Source organism: Typopeltis vanoorti, chromosome 5, assembly GCF_054136105.1.
Source record: "Typopeltis vanoorti isolate ZY-2024b chromosome 5, IOZ_Tvanoo_1.0, whole genome shotgun sequence".
NCBI lineage: Eukaryota > Metazoa > Arthropoda > Arachnida > Uropygi > Thelyphonidae > Typopeltis > Typopeltis vanoorti.
In genome coordinates this window covers 16122706-16145609 of record NC_143553.1, presented here as the reverse complement: position 1 = coordinate 16145609, position 22904 = coordinate 16122706, and the positions used below count along the sequence as shown (strand labels likewise).

Here is a 22904-nt window from a genome sequence, read left to right as displayed (position 1 = left end):
TACCGGCAATTTATTCTTACAATTCATTTGTAAATATGTAGGCTGTGTATTTTTTAATGCCTGGAAAAGAAACTTTTTTTTTCCTGGAATCATTCATTCATTATTTGGTGCCACAAGTAAACATGTGGAGAGCAATTAACTTTTCTTAACAATTAACTAGAATCTACACAACTCTTAGTGACTGATCTTCAGGGCCGTTCCGTGGGTTTGCGCCACCTGAGTGCAAAATTTTTGTGCCCCCCCCTTTAAAAATTAAAAGATCCCGAAGTACAATAACACGTTTCGAATAATTTTATTATACTGCACATTAAGAGGAAATCTCTCTCTCTCTCTCTCTGTAAAAAATATAGTTTATGATCCTTTTTCATTAACGTATGAATTTTTATTAGCTAATGCTGCTATTTAGAATTTATGATCAGAGATGTTGAAGCCTAGATTAATATCATGGCTTTTAAGACGTCATTAAAAGAGTTTTTTTTAAGGGGTAGGGGCGGAAAAATATGCTACTGCACGTGGCGACAAAATTTCTAGGGTTGGCCCTGTGGCCAGTCCTGGTGAATATGGTGTTTGAGGTAGATATTGAAATCCCAAGTCGTATATTGTCTGTTGGATTTCATAAGCAGGTGCATTGTCCTGCAAAAGCAACACGCCTCTGCTTACTTTCTCGAACCGATTTTCCTTCAGTACCTTCTTCAATTCCTTCAGGGCTGCTGTAACAGTTTCACCTTTCTTGAGGTAAGGTAAGGATTACACCATCCATATCCTAAAAGACAATGGCAAGAAGTTTCCCTGATTACTGTTTGGTTCGAATCTTCTTTGGCCATGGAGAACCTTTGTGTCTCCACTCCATTGACTGTTGTTTGTTCTCTGGGTCATAGTGACGAAGCCATGTTTCATCAACGGTTAGAATATGAGCTAAAAAATTTCACGAGGATGAAATCCCTTTATGAAATGTTCTTTTAACATCTCAACTATACCCGCCTCAGTGGCTATCATTCCCTGCAACCAGTATGCCCCGCCAAAAAATCGCTTTCCGAACGAAGTAGGATAAATAGTAGTTATAAATAGTAGGATAATAAAAAGATATATACCTCTCAAAATAATCCAAAACAAACAAAAAAAAATAAAATAAAATAAATGCACACATATCTTCGCCCCCACACGCCTTATAATTCATTTTTCGGTGAACTGTATTTTCGATGAATTGTGATTTTTCGATGAATTGTTGTTCGATAAACTGATTTTCGATGAATTGTTTATTCGGTGAATTGCTTTTTCGATGAATTGTTGTTCGATGAATTGCCTTCGATGAATTGTCTTTCGGTAAACTGTTTTTCGATGAACTCTCCGGATACCCCTCTAATGAGTCTAAATCAAACGACGAAAAAAAGCTCCGCACTCTACAATACTCTCAGAAAATCTTCACTGTAACCTAAAAATTAAAACACTCTTGTAGGAAGTGAAGAGAACACCCCCCTCTCGACGTATGTCCATTAGATTTGTAAATGTTTAAGTAGGTTAATCATTTCACTTTACCTTTTAGCCACTTCTTTCAGCCTCTTGGTTCTTTGTTGTTCTTCTTTTAGAATTATAGCGGAAGACTCCGAGCCTAATGTGGCACTCTTCATGTGGGTATTCTTCGGGCAGTTTTGCCTGTGAACGGGAAATCCTGTGGTTTTTGGAGGAAACCCTTCACTTCCGTACGAGATCTGAACTCGCCTTCATTTGAAAAGTATTGATACAGTTTCTTCGCACTATAGACAGTGTTCAAACTCAAGTGCATCCAGCTAAAAGGTATCGTCGATATCGACCTAGCTATAGGTTACTCGTTACATTATCATAAATGATGCATTTAATGAACTGCATTTCTGCTTATTTTAAGGCGAACAGTTATTGCTAGTCATATGACAATTTCCCAAGTGTTCTGCAGAAAAGATATGCGCGAATTTTTTAACACAAGTTCCATTGACAATACCTCCAGATGTTATTAGTAGTATTCAGTAGTCGTGAAAGATACGAAACAGTTGTTGTAGATGACTGGTAGTTTTGCTTTTGTCTTTCATCGCTATACAATAGTTCGATGAATCAATTTTGTATTCACCAGACCTGCTACACCACTCTGTGGCAGGTTTGGCGATAACACGTTTCGTGTGACTCTTCTTGCTGCTCTTTGTTTAATCCTGTGTTGGTCAGGTCATTTATCTATCTTTCAACTCTCACATCTGTGTGGAGTATGACCACATCATTTGCCTACTTCCTTAAGACTCGAAGTACTCTAAAAATGTTTTGACAAGGGAGTGAAATCCCGTGACACTCAGAGCTATGAAATAAATCAGCAGATCCCAATGCGAAAACAGGCGCTTTTAAAAATTGGTTAATTTATGAAATTATCATAAATCATGGTTTCATTAAACAGTGATTTTAATTAAACAATAAATTTAATCTACTGTCTCTTATTTACATTAAAATACATTTTAATAATATGACAATCAATTAATATTCGAACATTATTCAATCAAAATATGCATCAATATCAAAGAATAAAACAAGCACATTATAAAATTTGGGAATACCCTTGTCTGTTTTTATTCATAAAACATGAGATCATTTTATGTTAAACTTTATCAGCGAATGAGTAACACTCAAGAGATACTGAGAATTTTTCCCTTAATATTAGTATTAATATAACAGCAATCACGAATCAAAAGAGGACAAGATATCCACTCGGCATTAAAAAAAAAAAATAAACATTCTTTTCTTAATCCAGGAGAAATGTGCATATTGGGGGGAACAACAAGGTCGAGAACTTCCCAAACCACGAGTCTTAGATATACAGTAATCGGAAAATAGTGCGGAATTTAGTAACAGATGAAGTTAAAAATAGCGAAACGAATCTATCACAAGACCCATTTCTAGTCGATGAGGAATAATATTAAGAAAACATGGCACAGAGTAAACGGACTAATAAATAGCAGAGAAAAGGAGAAAGCCACCAAATACTACTAAAAGATTTAATCCAGAAAATTCAAACTCAAACCTACAGATTGCCAATTCCTTCGACAAAACTTTAATTTGTGACATTGCTAAACTAAAACAAAACCAAATCCAGTATCTCTCATCTTAGCAAACACAGAAAAAGCGGAAACAAGGATTTGAAAGGCTACCATGCCACTTCCTATACTGGAAAAAACTAATGGAAAGAATTGTCACTAACAGACTCTTATCCTATCTTTGAAAGAATCGAATAAAAGCGCGAAAAACACAAAAGGAAAGAAAAACTAATTTATTCAAGAAATTTATTCAAGAAATTTACAGAAATAATTAACTTTTTGACAAAAACTATATCGGGAAATGTGAAACAATATTTATTCTAAAATGGCACAATGCTTTTTCAGCAATTTCTAAAAATTTGAAAAAATAAATAAAATAAACATTTGTGATTTTTAAAATTCGGGTTCCAAAGAATGGAGCCTGTAATGCCTTGTATCCTTTGCAATCCCCCCCCCCCATCCCATCTCTTTGCTGACTTGAGCACGTTCGAGACTGGACTAGGCAGGCAACTTATTCGGGTACGAGGAGTATTTTATCATATGATGATGTTGCAGTTTCTAATTTAAACATTTACGCTTCTAATGGAAATATGTGTATAAATGTCTATAAAATGTAGAAATGATAGATGTCTTCCCAATAACTAATTTCATTACATAATAGACTGTTAAATTTGTTTTTGATGCAATCAAATAAAAATCCCCCATTATTTTCAGGGAAATAATAATTTTTGTATTGTACAATATCATTTGCCAGGGTATCCTTGTACAGTCAAGCCTGTGGTAGGAAAATATGGAATAAGCAAAATGCATTATCGGTTCTGCAACTGCAAATTTGGAGTTTACTGCCGAGCTGTAAATCCGGAAGCACATCACAGAGGAGTGAGTTCTTTCCAAAGATCTTTATTTATTTTTCATAAATTCTTTCCATTGTTTCACAGCTTCAATAATTTCTGATATCAAAAACGTGTTATGCTCTTGTTAGCATTGTAAACCACCGTATACTGTGGCGCAATATGGATTCCGGATATATAATATGGTAGGGAGGAAACATTTAAAAAGATTATTTAGCTATAGTCGGCATAATGTAAACTCAGTGTTCGCAAATTAAACAACTTCTAATGAAAAATGCTCATTAAATTTTGCGACCATTTATTATTCATGAGTGGTCGCAATACTTCGCCCTACATGACCAGAATGTATTTAATATTATTATTATTATTATTATTATTATTATTATTATTATTATTATTGCACCCTCCATGAAGTCGGCAGACTCATCGTAGGACGTTCCTTCAACTCGCAACATATTTATCATACCGAATCTTAAAATCCTTAACACTTCTTGCATTAACAACACATTCTGGTAATGCGTTCCATTCACTGACAATTCTCCATGCAAAAAATCTATTTCTCACGCCCCCTCTTCACCACACTCTTACGCAGCTTCTAGGGATGGCCTTTGATTATTCTCCTCTAACCTTCTACTCTTTTTATAATCCTTTCTCAATTAATTCGATAAAATCCTCTCATAAACTTTAAATGTCTCTATCACATCACCTCTTTTCTTCGTATCCACCAAACTCTGCAATTCACATCTCTTCAACCTCTCTCTCTCTATAGCCAGCAGTCCAAAGCTCTGATATTATCTTAGTCACTCGTCTCTGTGCGCACACACACACACACTGAATATGGCACTTCGCAGAAACAGTGCATTCTGTATGGGGCATGAGAATACCAGTACCGATCCTCTTCAAATCCCTACGCATAGTTCGGTGAGATGTGGGTCAGGAACAGCTTTCATTAAATGCTTACGTCAATTGCTGCACACAGGAAGTTCTGTTTGTCCGTACAAGCGTTCTCAGACGGATATCTTGTTCCTGGCAGACTGTCTTAGAACCACAGTCACCTTTTAGAAAAGCAACAAGGGTTATTTCTCCAATGATTAAACATTCGGGATATCTCACCTTTTGAGAGCCAGTCAGCTCTGCTGTCTTCCAAATCCTGCTTGCATCCAGACGGGCATCCACAATAACCCTTTATCGAACTCCGAAAGATCCTATGTTTGTTCCATTGCGATCAACACTGTACAGTATACATAAGCGTCTGTTAAGCTTACCTGACAGTAGCATTTGTCAGTTATTGTTGATTGGTTCTGTTCTTGGGTTGGTACTATTTCAGATACATACTATTGTGTATTAGCATGGGAAACGCTACACAGCATAATTGGAATATAGAAATTTCGGTTGGTTTTTTCACGATGACTATTGTATTTATGTGTGATATAGTTAATTGTCTAATGTCGCGTTATACGACATTATATTTCTGGCTATTCTGTAGTTGGGATGACAGTAATGTTTTAGTATTACCGTCGAATGGCATAGGTGTTTGCTTGCGGTATTTAACTGCTGTGATTGTGGTGCAAATAAAGTCGGCATAATCTCTTTGCTCTTAAAAGTTTAGTTTTGGCATTTTATACTTACACAGACATTAATCAGTTTAATTTATAATCCTCACATAATGTACATGGGTATAAAATCTTAACATGTGTTCACATTATGCGTGGCACTTGTATATTTGCGTTTCTATATACGCAGAGCTAAGTCTTTTACTCGAGCTAAGTCCTTTATTCCGAATAGCTGGTTTGTATTATCCGGCGTTTGTTTTGCAGAAGATTTACCTTTGGGTTCCAAGATATCATATTGTTTTAACCTGAATAAAGGTGTAGTTTTATCGATCGAGGTCCGACGGAGAATGGCAGTTTGTGAGTAAGGAATCTTTTTTTTTTTTTTTTTTTGTAATTCTAAGATGGAGTCAACGGAGTACTGGTTCAAGTCCGTTGTTAGTCATTTGAAAGGTCTTGGCCTCCTTACGAAGCTGCGTTTTATTTTATGATGTCAAAAGCAATTTATTTGAAACTACAATATGTCCTTTTCTTAATCAGATGCCACGTTTATTTTACTTTATTTTGTTCAGAGGTTAATTTATCTCCATAGTTGTTTCTTTTTTTTGCGTTTCCTATCAAAGATGCAAGGCTGTTTTCCGCTCTTTTATTTTAGACTCCTAACACTGCGTTATTCTTTGTTGTATATCTCAAAATTATATTTTGCATTACTCAATGATTTTGACTTATATACATGCTTATTTTGATGCCTTTCGTTGCTTTTGTATATTTTCTCGAGTATTACTTTCATGTTTGAGTATAACATATCTACAGAAAAAGGTAATGCCATTTATTTCCAGTCAACTTCTCTTATTTCTTTGTTATCTATTTCTTGACCTATTTAATTTTCGTACTGTTTTCCAGATTCAAAGCATCTCAGGGATTGTTTCCAGTGCGCAACTTTACGGTCGTGAAGGAATTTTCTACGGGTTGTATTTTATTATTGCTACTGCATTCCTTTCAGTCTTATCATACCTTCCACCCTGTTTACTTAGATTATCACGTAGAGAAGGACCTGTAATTGAGTGAAAGAAACTGTATAAGATGGAAACTTAAAAAGTGTCGAAATTACCAGAGAGTTATATAAGAATAAACCTTCGACATAAGAATTGCCTTGGACTGGCAATTTAAAAGACGGATTCTGCCCAAGAGCCAAGATAAATTAGCATGAGAGCTGTTTCGATGTTTTCGTTCTCATCATAGAGTTGCGAGAAACCTGAAGTGCGTGTGTGTGTGGGGGGGGGGGAACCTTCCATTCAACACCATAGCAATCTCATGTTAGAAATTTATTATTATTCAGATAATAATAATTCTAATTTCTAATGATAATTCTGATGATAATAATTCTATCTTTATCCAGATAAATATAAAATTTTAAAACGTTTCTATCTTATCTGGCCAGATAAGATAGAATATAATAAATGATTGTACACCACACGGTTTACTTGAATTATATTCCATTAAACCTTGTAATAAAAAGCAAATTGTTGTTACCATACCAAGCGTACTTCTCAAATGAAGGGCAAGTATTGTACGTTGTTATGTAATTAACTGCTAGTTAATCCATTACAACGTACAATCTCTGCTACTAATGGCTCAAGAAAAAAGTTAAGTAAGTTTTGGTTTCGGTTAGTAGTTGGAAAGGATTCAATCGTTGGATGCTGTTGATGAGTCTTTGGACTTCCTGGAGGTGTCTAATAATAATAATAACTGTCCCTTTTCTAGAAACATTTTTCTGCTTTTCAGTCCTTATATTTTGAACAATGAGAAAGCAAAACTAACCCTCGGATATCGCTTACTTCCCTTTCAATACGGTCATAATTTTAATCCAACAATACAGCACTGACTTCAAAATTTAAAAAAAAAAAAAAAAACTGCAATAATAACACTCACTCAACTGCCAGGAATAAGAAACATCATTTTTCCCTGGTGTGAATTCGTCGTTATTATTATACTGATACTAAGAAAATATTTAACAGTAAAATTATGTAATTTTATTCGTATAAGTATTGAATCGATAACACCAATTTTTTTTTTCAAGGATTTTGCTGTATCGTATCTCATCTGAAATCAAGGTTATCACAGATTACGTAACTACACAACACGATACACGAACTGAAAGTGTTCTCTGGATTTATAACTGATATTTTCTCCATTCCTTTTATAGCCGTTAACCTTGTCATCAAAATAATCTTCTTCAAGTAAAATCATACAAAAAGAAAAAAAGAAAAAAAAAGAATTCCTTTAATTCTTGCTAATAAAATTACATGAGAAAAACTCTCATGATTAAACGCTCTTGTAAATGAAAACTTATATTGATTAAGCTGAAGAATTTAGCATTGCATAAAACTCACACAAAACGCAGTCAGAGTTTTACCTCTCAGAAACTCTGATTTTTCCGTTTCCTCATGTTTTTCAGGTTTTTCTTGGACATTAAACATACACCAACAGCCCTTAATTCTTTATTCAGACTCATTTGTGCTTTTGGACTTTTCCGAGAACTTTAACTTGAACATTTTTTCACAATTATTTGAAATTATTGAAATTATTTGAAATTATTTGAAATTTTTCGCAATTATTGCTCAGGAACTCTTATAATTACTTTTCAAATGAAGGTGTCTCATATGGACATGAATTAATTTACAAAAGCTTTTGTTTCAGAATATTATGATAACGCAATATGTAAAGTAACTTCCTACCGACAATTTTCCACCAAAATAATCTGTTATCTGTTGGACTCCAACATTAGCAGGTCTTATATTTCTGTCTTCTAAGTCACTTCTTACTGTATCAATCCACCTAGATCTTGGTCTTCCTCTATGTCTTTTTTCTGTCATCTGAACATGAAACGTTTTTCTTGCTAAGCTTTCCTCTCCTATTCCGTTTAATCCACATTAGCTCTGCTCACGCATCCTGAATGCTAACTATATCAAGTTTCGTCATAATATCCCCGCTTTTACTATGATTCCGCATTGATGACATCTGCTCAGACCCGAAATCTTTCTTGAATCTGTGGTTTCTAGTCTTTGGTGAAGTGTTTTATTTCTGATCCAGCTTTCGGATCCATAAAACTGGTTTGAACACTGTTTGTATACAACTGGTTTGAGTTAGATTCAGTTCGGTTGACCTCATACCTACTTTATTAATCATTTTTGTCTGTTTCCATGTTTTAATTTGCTATCTTTGCTAAAATATTGCACCTAAATAGCTGAAATATGTAACTTGTTCTATAGGTTCTCCATTCAAGATTAAGTCGATGTTTTCAATGTTTCTGCCAATTTTCATACCAAATTTATTACAGCAATTATTCAGTTTAGTTGAGGAATCCTACAGACATGCTTGATTCATTTAGATCTATAACATCATGTGCATAAAAGTAGAGCTGAAATTAACAACTCTAATTTTAATATCAGGTTTAATGCAACTTTACTTCATAATGTGACCCATACAGATGATGTGTAGCAGTGGAGATAAGGTGTACCCTTGTTAGCACCTGATTTAAGATCGCACCATCATCCTGTATCTCCATCAGCTCTAAGTGTCGATTTGTATTTCAATGCTATCGGTGTATTATTGCTTAGTATAATATCCCATTTACAGCATATAATTGTTTTGAACAACTTTTCTCTTGGAATCTTTTTGTATGCTTTTTCCAATGCAGGAGTATCCTGAAGTACTCCTGCATTGGTGAGGCTTGAAGAGAGGAAGCCATCAAACCATGACACGCATGAACTACCAAGAAAAAAAGCAAGCCACTCAACTACAGAAAAAGAGAAGGATGGCAAGAACTGAGCAGATCTCGGTATCAAACACAATCTAATGATGTGAAAATGTCAAAAGCAACAGCATATGTTTCTCAGACTGGTGTGATGTAAGCTGAGAGTTCAGATTCATATCGAAGAGGAGGGTTCATGAATTAACTGGTGGGGGAAATTGGTAGTACAAAAGTTGCCTTTACATGGCGTTCTCGATAATAAGTTAGGATTGAGGGGAGAATAATCGGTTGGTAGTTTACTCTCCCGTTTTAGGGAAGGGTTGTGTAGATATGTTTCCTTCCATGTATCCAGATGTGTCACCTGAGGATTAACGATTACAGAAATGACAGAGGACAGGTGTTCGTTCTACAGCGCAGTTTTCCAGTACATTGCGGAGATGCCATCGAGTGCAAAATAAGTGAAAGATGTCATACGAGGGTGGTCAGAAACGTTCTCGGCCTCGACCATAGATGGCAACACTATCAGCAAGATTTTTATTTCTAAGTTGGTACATCTGACATAAGCATCCATGTGAAATTGCAAGTCATTCTATCAATTAGTTTGTTTTATACAGCTGTCTGAAGTAAAGGTGTTGTCTATATCATCCATTGAAATGGATAAAATTGAGTCTCGTGCGATTATAAAATTCTTTGTAAAAGAAGGTTTAACGCCAAAAGAAATTCATTCGAAGTTCATAAATGTTTATGGGCACTCTTCTCTTTCGTTTTCGACAATTAAGAAATGGCCTGCCGGATATATACTTGGGCGTACCAGCTTTGAAGATGATCCATGTGAAGGACGTCCAAAAAGTGCAACAACACCAGAAATCATTGATCAAGTGCGCGATTTGGTATTGGATGACCGGCGAGTCAAAGTGCGTGAAATTGCTGAGACTATAGGCATTTCAAAAGAACGTGTAGGATATATTTTGCATGAAGAATTGCATATGAAAAAAAAAAAAAAAAGCTTTGCACAAGATGGGTGCCGCGCTTGCTCGCAGCAGATCAAAAACGTACTCGCATGAAAATCTCTTAACAGTGCTTGGAGCGTTTTAACAAGAATAAAACTGATTTTGTGTGTCGATTTATTACTATGGATGAGACTTGGATTCACCATTACCCACCAGAATCCAAACAGCAATCAAAACAGTGGACATAAGCCAGTTGTTCAAAGTCAAAGAAGACAAAGTCGGTTCCATCAGCAGGAAAGGTCATGACATCGGTGTATTGGGATGCTAAAGACATTTTGTTTATTAATTATCTTGAATAATAATTCAAGATTAATTATCTTGAATTATTATGTTAATAATAACCGGGAAATATTATTCCGATCTTTTAACCAGACTAGACATAAATATTCGTGAGAAAAGACCCAGTTTACAGAAGAAAAAAACCATCTTTTACCAGGACAATGCACCTGCCCACAAAGGTGCTTTCGCAATGGGAAAATTGGTGCTTTGGCAATGTGATCTGCACTACGAATTGTTGGAACATCTACCCTATTCTTCAGACTTGGCTCCCTCTGACTCCTATCTCTTTCCAAAACTAAAATTCTTCCTCGCTGGTCAGCATTTTTCTTCGAATCAAGAGATGATTGCAGCAGTAGTGGTGGATTTTGCAGATCTTACTGAGAACCACTACTGGGACAGGATAATGATGCTGGAGCACCGCTGGAATAAATGTATTAGCCTTAAGGGAGATTATGTTGAACAATAAAAATAATTTTGAAATTATAAATTCGTTTTTTTCATTGTTAGGGCGAGAACTTTTCGGACCACACTCGTAGGCTGCGATTTCTTTTATAATTTATATTGTACTTTGTTTAGTTGTAATTATTTTTAATGTCATTTTTTATCAGGTGAAACAGTTTATTTTTACCGATTTGTGACATATTTTATGCGACCTTTGAAAGAACTACCTTATTCTAATACTATTTAGTGACCTCTAAATTTAGTTATCTTGCTTTGATTAACCTTATCTTGTTATTATCCTGTTATAAATAAATATGGATATGTTTTTCTACGAAATTTAAGATTATCATGATTGATTCCGTATCCACTTTCGAAACCGTTTTATATTTATTAAACACTTTTATGCACTGAAAATCCTTTCACTATTCTTGATATACACTTCATTTCACTTCTATTTACTATCGATGACATACCTATAATCTTCCATCCTCTATTTCTGCAACCAGAGATGTTGTTACATTTTGGTGAACATATGACAAGTGCCTCATAGCGATACATGGATATATCATCGAAACACCTCTTCTCTCTCTCTCTCTCTCTCTCTCTCTCTCTCTCTCTCTCTCTCTCTCTCTCCATGTAACAGAAAAGTTCCATTTAATGAAAAGATGGATGTATCCTAATATTTCCATGAAAACCTGGTTCTGCAATTAGTAAGCGTGTATTGACCAGGGTTCTTGTTTCGAGTCCAGATGACTTATTAAAGAAATAAATTTTAATAAAAATTTAAAAAACAAAATGATAATTGAACACAACCAAAATCTAGTTCTAACAAAAACAGATTTCATAACGCTACATGTAGGGAAATCCCTAAGTTTTTCCGAAGAGATTATTTTTTTACTTTAAGAAATAAAACGCCCAAAAAAATATATAAATAAAATACGAATAATATAATTTCAAATAATATTTGAAATTATTTCAAATAGTAATGCTTTGTTAAATTGATACCCGAAGCACACAAAACTTTTGCAGTCACATTTTATCCGTAGAGAAAAAAAAATACTGGGAAATGATGATAGCAAAAATAAATATTGCATATCACAAAGAATATATCAAATTATGCAAAAATTCTTTAAAACGATTTTAATTTTAATTTAAACTCTTACTTTAGTGTGATTATTTTAGTTTTATAATAACGCACCGAACCTCCATAGCCAAGTTGGTTTAGACGAGTTGTTTGTTTGGAAACAGCCGGGGTCGAATCCCTCTATGACGTGAGGAACCTTCGTGAGATGTTTTCAATCAATTGGTGAGTTAGCCAGTTTCATACGGTCGTGAAAGTCACCCCCCCCCCCGAAACTCGTGTTTTTCATCGTTTAACAATTTCATTGCCAAGCTAAAAATTGGAACTTCGTGTGGTGGCCAATTTTTTTTTAAAATTTTTATTTAGTTAGCGACGTCCACGCGATAACGCGTGATCGTCAGTTTGGTGAGAACTCGCGTCGCGCGATATCGCGTGGTTGGCAATGAACATGTTAAATCAGGCTGGAACAACACACACAGACATAAGGCACTTCGGGGAGTAAGTACTGACCACCCTATTCCGTCAGATTTGGCTTCGAATAAGCTAGACGGTGAAGTGTGGTGCTGCGCGTAAGCTTAAATAAGGAAGGAATATGTTCCCTGACACATCATAAAGAGTGCATTGCTTCTAATGATCAGGACCGGCATGCAGAGCATGCAGTGCATGAGGGCGCCGCTACGAAAGGGGCGTCGGGGCACGGGTCATAAGTTCATTTTTAAGAAACAAAATTTTTATCATAAAAACAAAAAATTCTTAGAATGATCAATATTAAAATAAATAAGGCCGGATACACCAAATAAAATTTTTTAAAAAATTGTATATTGCCGGCGTTTACAATTTCGCAGCGAGAGCAGGCTAAATGCTTGCCTCCAGAATCTAAAGTGAAACGGTGAACGGTTTTTATGCGCAGAAACGAATTTTCGTACAAAACATTTGTTGCTACGTAACCAGTCTTGTAAAAACTCGATTGTAGCTTAAATATTCCAAAGCACATTACATTCGATTGTTTACTTAGGTTAAGTCCCATGTGAATATTGTAAAAATAAACTTTGTTTGTCTCTGTATAGTTTATTTTAGATGTTATTGTAAATAACACTCTGGAAGTTAACTGTATATACTGCTTTAATAAGAATATGTTAGAGTGTTAAAAACAAAGGCAATGTTTTTATCGCCGAAGTTGCATATAATAGATCTACATGGCAGCATTAGAAAGATTGTTATTAAAATTTGTTTGTATGAGAAAGGCTTGCAGGCTCTAAGTGTAAACATCTGCTAAGTCAGTCAGAAAGGTTCAAACAACTTTCTGATGGCCGGCAACTTACAATTAAAAGAAAGTGGAGGAGAAAAAAAGGCGTGCCGAACTTGAAACTTAAGATGAAAGAATCATACTAATTCTTTGGGGCTGCCAAACTTCATGCAAGGTCTCAGAGGAGGTATAATAAAAAGGGACTGAAAGAAACAGAAGGGGGCTGCACGCATCCAGAGATTGCTGCAGAAGTAGAGGGGGGGGCCGGTTCCAGATACATCCACAGAGAGACAGGAGAGGCTGCCCATTTCCAGACGCTGTCAAAGAGGAGGCAGCTCGGTTCCAGAGATTGCTAAAGCTGCCTGGTCCCAGACGTTGCCGAAGAGAGACAGAGCTGCTCGGTTCCAGACATCGTCAGAGAGCATCCCAGATCTAGACGTTGGTTGAGAGAGGAGTTTTCCACCTCCAGAAAGGAGCTTCTCGGTTCGAGACGTCGCTAGAGAGAGAAACGACTTCTAGGCCACAGACAGGGCTTTCAAATTGCCGAAAGGAGAAGTCCCAAACGCCGTAGAAGAGAAAGGTTTCCAGTCCAGATGGATCCTGATTGACAGTTGACAAAAGTTTCATTTTTCTTGGAGGCGGCATTTTCAGTTTCTTAGAGGCGTCAATTCAAGCTACTTGAGACGGAAGTCGTCCAGGCATTTTCGGCGAGCCCAAGTAGAGGAGAAAAGGCGAGGCAAATTTCCCGAAGTACCTTTGCTCGTAAGTTTTTCTTTTCGCCGTGGGAGAATAACATTTTTCCGGAACTGTAAGAGTCCCGCTACATTCCTAATTGACAAGCCGAAGCCAAAATTCCAGATGAAGATCCGAGATGAAAGAATTGCCATAGAACTTTTAGTGAAACACTTTTGACTAATTGTGAGATACAGAACCTTTGTAAGTTCAAAACTTTTATATAATTCCTCTTATAGTTATATTAGAAAGACTTTTAAGATATATGTTTAATGTTTAATAAGGTTAAGAAGTGTTCTTAAGAGAATCAATTGGCATGTTAGAAGTTGATATCAAATTTGTAAAGATAACTTAACAGAGAGATTTAGGTAATCTCTTTGCGAGTAAGCTTGGAGTTTAATAAGTAAAATTTGTAAACTGAGAGTATATAACGTTTTGTGTTAAAGAAAGTATTTTAAAGTTGAAGAAAAAAGGTTCTAAATTTTGCTAAAGAGTTTTTATAGAAGGATAGAGAAAACAATCTCCCTAATGTTTAAATTCGTGTACATTTCATAGTAATGTAAATAAATGTTATTTGACTTTCTTGATAGCACGTAATAATATAAACAACAGAGATTCTGAGAGAGAGAAAGCGCGCACAACTACTTTAGAATAATGGCGAATAAAGTATAAAGTAAAGAAAAAAGACATCACAAGTAATTAAATAGAAATTACAAGTACACAAAGTTAAAATAATAATAAAATTTTACAATGTCGCAGTAATGACAGGATAACAACAGTAGATTTATAACAGTACGCATCTCAATAGGCTACTGACAGTAGCGCAGTGCAGACTATTTGTTTCAAATCTGTGTCGTGTTGTGTAATAATTTCTTGTGGGTATAAAATATAAATGGAATCAAAAATTAAAAAAAGTTATCTGGTGCACAAAATCGTAAGCGTCATGCTGCGAAAGAAGCAGATATTAAGAAACAAACTGGGGCTCTTAATAAATTTGTTAAAATATTAAAATATTCGGATGCAGATTGTAACCAACTCGATTCATCAGAAATCACAGTTGACGAACCGTGCACATCATCCAGTTTGAATGAAAATACTATTACAACTGTTGAACAAGATAACAAGACGCAGGATTTAAATGAAAAACAGTTAGGAGAAGATTTAGTTGTAGTTGACCACGAAACTAACACATTGTTAGTCTCTGTAAATTTAGAAGATCCAGGTGAATGGGAAAATATTGATGAAAAATTACGAGTTATTTTAATTGAAATGGGGCCTGTTCAAAAGAAAAATATAATATATCCCAGAGATACATATGGTCGTAAATTTGGCGACACGTATTATAATAGAAAAATGGAAAACGGGGAGCTCGTGCCAAGAACATGCTTATTTATTCCGAAACTTTAAATTCTGTTTTTTGCTTTTGTTGCAAACTTTTCGCACCTACTGAATCAAGTAGTCTTGCAGAAGATTATAACGATTGGAGAAATGTAAGTACAACTTTGCATAGACATCACACTAGTTTAACTCACATGAAAAATTTCTTAGAATGGAAGGAACTTGATAAAAATTAAAAAAAGAAAACTCTACTATTGATTGTCAGACTCAAAGCATGTATGAAATGGAAAAGAAACATTGGACGAGTGTTTTAGAACTCTTGATTGAAATTATAAAATTCCTTGGTAGCCAAAATTTAGCTTTTCGCGGATCATCTGATAAATTATATGAAAGGAATAACGGCAATTTTTTTAAAATTAGTCGAACTGTTTGCGAAGTTTGACCCCGTTATGGAAAATTATGTTGAAAGGGCCCTACAAGGAAACAATAGAGTACACTATTTGAGTAAAGACAGTCAAAATGAAATAATGGAAACTTTAAGTAATGCAATCAGGGATACAATTTTATTACCAATTCGAAAATCTAAATATTATTCCATAATTTTAGACTGCACACATGATGCAAATAAAACAGAACAAATGACCATTATTATTCGCTTTGTTTCCTGTGACAATGGAATTGTCAAGATCAGAGAAAACGTTTTAGGTTTTGCAGATATATCGGATTCCACAGGACGTGGTTTATGTGCAACAATAGTGGAACAACTGGAAAAATGGATTATTCCCATTGAAGACATGCGAGGTCAAAGGTATGACAATGGGGCAAATATGAAAGGGAAAAAATATGGGCTCCAAAATTTGCTTTTGAACAAAAATCCTCGAGCTTTTTACGTGCCGTGTGCTGCTCATACTCTAAATTTAATCATTAACGATGCAGCTAAAGTGAATGCAGATACAATTAGTTTCTTTGCAATTATTCAAGAAATATATAATTTCTTTTAATTCTCTTACAAACGTTGGGCAATCCTTTTAAAGTTCGTAAAAAATGTAACATTAAAACAGCCGTCAGAAAACGCGATGGGAAAGTAAAATTAATGCAATCCGCCCGCTACGATATCATTTAGGAGAAATTTACGATGCATTTTTGAAATTTTAAATAATGAAAAATTTAATAAAGAAACTCAGCATGAAGCACAAACATTATGTGCTAAAATGAAGGACTACAAATTTATTTGTTCTCTTATAATTTGGCATAATTTACTTAACAGAATAAAGTCTGTGAGTAAAATGCTTCAAGACAAAAATATGAACATTACACTTGCTTTAGAATCTATGGAAATCTTAAAAATATTCTTACAAGAGTATCGATCAGATACAAATTTTAAAGAAGTTCTAAAAACGGCAAAAGAACTGAGTGAAGAGGTGAATGGAGAACAAGAATTTAAAACTGGTACAGAAGTTCGACGACGAAAGAAGACACGACAATTTGACTACGAGCATCATGACGAAACTCCACAATCGCCAGAAGATAAATTTAGAGTGAATGTGTTTTATACACTTCTATACGTTGCAATGTGTTCGTTAATAGAACGTTTTGACCAACTAAGAACATATCATGATAATTTCAATTTATTGTATAGATTACTACAAATTAATAACGAAGATTTACGAAAAAATTGTGATGATTTAGAGATTCTCTTGAAGGACGGCGACAATAAAGACGTAAATGCAATAGAACTATATGACGAGTTATGTGCTTTCTGGGATATTTTTCGGAAGGATAATTTAAATATTCATAATTTTATTGTATCCAATAATTTATCTTTCCCTAACTTTTCAATTGCTTTAAAAATTCTATTAACCTTATTTGTTAGTGTAGCGAGCGGTGAACGTTCCTTTTCCAAGTAGAAATTGATTAAAACCTACTTAAGAACAAGTATGTCACAAAAAAAGGCTTGTTAGTTTGGCGTTAATAGTTATTGAAAATGATATATGTGCGGAATTAGACGTTAAGACCATTATTTCTAATTTGGTGAATATGAAATCAAGAACCCTAAAATTTTAATAAAAAAATTTCAAGTATATTTATGTAATTTAATTTATTTTCTGTTATTCTGTAAAGATTTTATTTTTTGAATACTTATATTAATATTAATAAAATGTTCTAATTATTATTTCTGAATTCTTTTCTTATTTTCTCATCTATCTTGAGTTTCTTTTATTTTCCTGAAAGATAGTTCCACTTATAAAAATTATTAAAATTATTTAGTAAAATGCAAGAATTTTTTAAACTTTAGTTCAAATAAATTTTAACTTTAATTAAAATTCATTTTAATTTTGTTAGCGATTCGGGTCGGTGAGAAGGCTATAATCCCTGTATCATTATATTCAACGATTAAAGTGAAGTGGCTTTATCAAAATTTGCTTTAACTTTTGAGAATAACTTTTGAGAATTTTTTGAATATTCGGGTTTTTAATGATTATCCTGCCTAGTCAACACCCCCGGTTCGTTACATTTAGCGAACCAACGTGTGGTTGTTCTGTCAAAATTTATTTAAGAAATTTCAAATAATTTAAATTTTTATTATCTAAAAGAACCACACACGCCCGAATCGTTACAGAGGTGCTTAGATAGACATTGCATGCGGGTGTCAAAGACAGCGCCGGCTCTGCTAATGATTATGTACAATAATTAAGTTATGAATATTTTGATCAAACATTTAAGAAACTTGTTTCTTTTATTTCTATTCTGTCCCATTTACGAAATGTGGCGATTTTTTGAGATAATCACGATTAGTGCTTGAGTTAAGCTAAGATTAAGTAAGGCGAAAATTTTGCTCTAGAGAACAAACACGGTATGCTTTTATAAGCTTCCATAGCGTGTGACAGTACGCTATGACAGTACTTGGAAAATGGAAGCTCTGTCATGGCGTATGATGCAAATCAACTACCACATTTTAAACTGCCGTCATTAGAACCGCAACTGCCTTTTCTCAGAAATATTATTGTCATTATTGTTGTTGTTGTTGTTATTATTATTAGTAGTAGTTTGAATGCAGGGATCGGTGCTCTCTGGATTATATGAAGGTTGCGTATCACATTATTAAAATAAAGGATTAAGCGCAGTAAATGTAGAGGGGGAGATATTGCCATGAATTTTCCTTGTGGTTGCCTGTGGATGTCTTAGATGTTTTGCGATTATGTTTGTAATTTAGTGTTGTTTCTAAGGTTCAACAGGTATGTAAATAATTTGCAAAGGAAGGATTAAGAAATTGTTTTCGTTCACAGTCAGTAATTCATCGAGGACTGAGCTCCTCATGGCTCAGCACCTATTCGGGGAGTTCTTTAGCAGTTAACAAAATAAATGACTTTTTTGTTTGTTTTATTTTTTATTTCGTTTTACGTGGTAAACGGTATGAAAAAAGCAGCATATCCTCTTTAAAAAAAATTAAAAACATCTCTGTTTATACCCAAATTCTGAAGAGGTTAGATTTAAATTTTTATTTTAAATATCATCTAAAAAAACAAAAAAAACTTTAGATCTATTCATTAAAATGAGTGAATTGTACATAATTTAAACTAAATACACATAAAATATAACGGAATTTATCTTTAACCGTATTATACATAAAATTTGCACCTTTTTTTGCAAAATCTGGAAAATTTTATCTTATTTTTGTGGTTTTATATTCCTTGTTAGCAGGTTAGGTTAGGTGGCAGGTAGTGTCGATAGTTCTAAGAGCTATCGACGCTACCTGCCACCCATCCCATCCCTAGAAATTATTTCTTCGAAAATCCAAACCCATTGTTAGTTTAACTCACTTTTAATCCCAGAGGTATGACATGTTCGATGTGATTAGTCATTGCCTAAACTCAACTAATAAGAACGAAGTAAATACTTGGTATTATTGGTAATTTACCATCACTTCCAAGAAAAGCGCGTTTTTTGTGAGTCAATTCATAATCTTCCTTCCATGCAACCAAATGTTTCAGGACGATCTCGGAGTGGGATGGAATGGAATGAAGGTATCAGTTTGGGGTAAATCAGTGATAGTAGAATCCGCTTATTGCGATCGCGGATAAAATTATCAATCGGCTATTGTTATCAAAATCAGTCGGTCCCAAACCACACCATTTAAAATGAATTAAAAATAATCCGTCTATTATAATCAAAGTTCTGGTTATTGTTATCAAAATCGTGAATGTTTGCCTTTTGAGTCTCAGAATTCTAAGAAATATGGATTAATGAGAAGAAAATTTAATAAAGGCCATTTGTCGAAATCTTAATTTTTTGTTAATCTTCCTTTAATGTTATTCTTCCGTAACTCATATCTTCTAGGCAAATACAGGTGAATAATCTTAATCTTCCAGACAAATGCAGGAGGGTCTAAATACGGTCTAATTGTGATTTTTCGAGTTTATTTTCTTGCTCTCTTGCAGTAAGTGAATTTGACTTTTAAGTGCTCGTTAAAACAGCCCTCAGCATTATTGAATGCTTATACAATAAGGTAACGTAAAAAACGTAAAAATTTATTTATTAAAATAAAGAGCCAAAAGGCTTCAGTATGGCGATGCAAAATTATATAAATCAAGTGAATATTAAATCCAGCATTATTTCAAAAGCCGAATGTAGAAACTACGAAAGTTTCGTAAAAAAAGTTGACTAGAAAGCTTACGGAAATACACTCGCCGGAATTTACGAGTTGAACTAGCATGAACTACAGAAAAAACATGATCGCTTGCCCAAGCAATCTTGGAGTGTATTCCCGTAAACTCTCTGGTCAACTTTTTTACGGATATTTTATAGTTTCTACATTCCACTTTGAAATAATGCTGGATTTAATATTCTCTTGATTTCTATAATTTTGCATCGCCGAAACGGAAGCCTTTTGGCTCTTTACTCACCAACCGAGAGTTCACTTACGAAAAATACACTTCTCCGACACTTCGAGGTCCTTAGTACTGAAAGAGAGTTTTTACTCTCTTAGCTCCAGCTTAGCCTTAGGTTTCGGGGGGTTTACCTTGAGAGAGCAATTTGCGCCTCTGGGGAAAGTGTTTTTTGGCGTGGCCCGTGTGGAGCTTTGTGTGGATGCTTTTCCATGGAATATGAGCGGTTCTGCTCAGTGGTATGGTGAACCCATCACCTGGCGCAACCAACGCTGAGTTGGACGATCTTTCGGTCACTCTTATGGAGTGATCCGGGAGGATCGCCTAATTTTTAGATTGGCCCTTTACTTAAACACCGGTCTTGTCCTGCTGAGGGGGCTTAAGATTTTGGAAGAGTTTTGCCTTCACAAAGCATTTTGTATCTCAGGGGATTGGCGTTTTCCTATAGGGCCTCTATCGGGGCCATGTCGGTGGGTGTTTTTTCCTGGAATATGAGCGGTTCTGCTCAGTGGTGGGGTGAGCCTGTCACTGAGTTGAACGATCTTTTGGTAGGGAACATTATTAGAGAAGTAAAGCCTTCTCTAATAATTAGTTCGCCTAATTATTAGAGAAGGCTTTACTTAAAAATTGTCCTGCTGAGGGAGCTTAAGATTTCGGAGGAGTTTTGCCTTGAAAGAGCAATTTGTGTCTCTGGGGATTGGCGCTTTCCGCCAAGGCCTCTATCGGGGTAATGCCGGTGGGTTCTTTTCCCTGGAATAGGAGCAGAACTGCTCCTATTCCAGGGAATTTTAGAAGCTCCTTCCTCCAACCATTGCCCAGATGTAAGAAGCTCTACGAATACTTCGTCGCTATGTTCAACATAGAGCGACAAATACTATATTCAAAGAAACGACAGACAACACTAGATAAGTTTTTAAAATAAATTTTATGTTGTTGCTTATTAAAAAACTGTTTATAACAATAAATGAAATTAAATAATGTTCATAACAATAAATGATGTTTTTTTTTATATCCTTTGCTTGGTGTTATCAGCCGGTAATTGTTATCGAAAAGCGACTGCCCCAAAGTGATTACAATAAGCGGCGTCTACTGATATTTAGAAACTGCTAACGGACAGAAATACGAGTCATTGGAGCTGCAGACTTCTGTTGACTCCAGTCGTAGCCTCCAGCAGTACATGTCGATTGGTATTTCGATAAAATTAACTGTAGCAATCTACATTGTGAAGAAATATATTTGAAGAAATATGAAGAATTATATGTGAAGAAATATGAATAAGCCTTAAAAGGTGAATAAAGCTTTTAAGGTGAGAGAGAGAGAGAGAGAGAGAGACTCTAACTAATTGTTCATATTTTGAATCGAATACTAATAGCATTTTCTCCTTTTAGATTTGTGAAGAACGTCGTTCAAAAGTTTAATTGCCTACAGCTTTGTCTACAACTTGCCTTCTATAAAGAAAGAACGAGATGACCTACTCGTCACGGCTGCCACTAAATACTTATCGTCGCCACTGCTGATTTTTCATGACCATAACTTTTGAATCGCTATAGATTATGAACCTAAGCCTATCCATTTTATTTATGTTCTGTATTCTATAGAAATATTTTGTTTACATGCTGATAAGGGTTTGTATCACAACCGTCTTTCGTAGAATATCAACAAATTCAATAAAACATGTTCTGAATACACCTGTGTTAAGTTTTAAATAGCTAATTTAAAAAAAAAAAAAGGAAGCGTTTTGAAGACAGTTTCTTAGAGGGAAAAAATGTACTGTTGTATAAATCTCTTCGCTCTGTCTGCTTCAACCTCGTAATAGCACTGCATATGAGGAATACAAAGGCAGGGAACTATAGGGGAATCACGTTTCCAAGTGCGGGTATTTCAAATACCTTGGTTGTTAATTAGAATAGCAACAATGATTATTATAACAATGATACTTGCGAAACTTGAGGTAGTTCTAAAGATAAATTTGAGTTTAAAAAAATCTCCCAGTCAGCAAGAATATTACGTACTAGTTGCTACGTCACTATGTTAAATAACATGCAAACTCAGTTCACCTTGATTATTTCTTTATTTATCAAGATGCCTGTAAAAGATTGGAATCATCACAGCGCATTGTAAGGTCACAATTACTTTAGTTCAAAAGAATGTACTGATGTCTTCTCATGCCGTGTTTTTATTTCAGGTATTTTTTTTCTTTTTAACCAATGCCATCTCTTTTGAAATGCTACAATAAGCATATGTTTAGCATCAAGAAAGGAAAATAAAAGAAATAAAATCAAGACGTCACTGATCTTTGATCTACTTTTTAACTCTCTAGGATTCAGGACCACGAAATAGCGACATAATCTCTTCCTTGAAAGCATATGGATTAAACCCTAGCCTGTAGCTCACTATCAATGACATTTGAAGGACTGAGCTGCTGCTTACGGATCTTCAAAAACTTAGTGCTGAAGGAATTCGGTCCACTTCCTTTTTTGGATTAAAAGCCGTTAGCGGAGTTATTTATTTATTTTTATAGAAGTTATAAAACCAGAAATCAATGTTTCTAAAAGATTTTGAAGAAAAAGACTGTTTTAGCCTAGATTTTATTTTATTGGTGAAATGACAGAGAAAGACGGAAGAATGGGATGGTTTAAACTAGTGGAAGTCAGGAATGTTGGGGGGGGGGGATCTAAATGATCTC

At 34.8% G+C, this 22904-nt stretch overlaps 1 protein-coding gene and 1 long non-coding RNA gene across 2 annotated transcripts in view; both read left to right on the top strand.

Annotated features, from left to right (window-relative positions):
• LOC150106247 (uncharacterized) overlaps nt 1–11132 on the top strand; it is a 49071-nt gene extending 37939 nt beyond the window's left edge. Inside the window, exons 4-5 of the mRNA XM_090392963.1 lie at nt 3805–3929; nt 11103–11132. Coding sequence (XP_090249089.1) covers nt 3805–3929; nt 11103–11132 — 155 coding nt within the window. The remainder of the gene's footprint in view (nt 1–3804; nt 3930–11102) is intronic.
• Nucleotides 11133–13281: 2149 nt separating this feature from the next.
• On the top strand, nt 13282–21904 carry LOC150106246 (uncharacterized). The gene is made up of 2 exons (XR_016548294.1): nt 13282–14198; nt 21607–21904. It is a non-coding gene; the product is annotated as an uncharacterized LOC150106246 (long non-coding RNA).
• Nucleotides 21905–22904: the final 1000 nt, after the last annotated feature.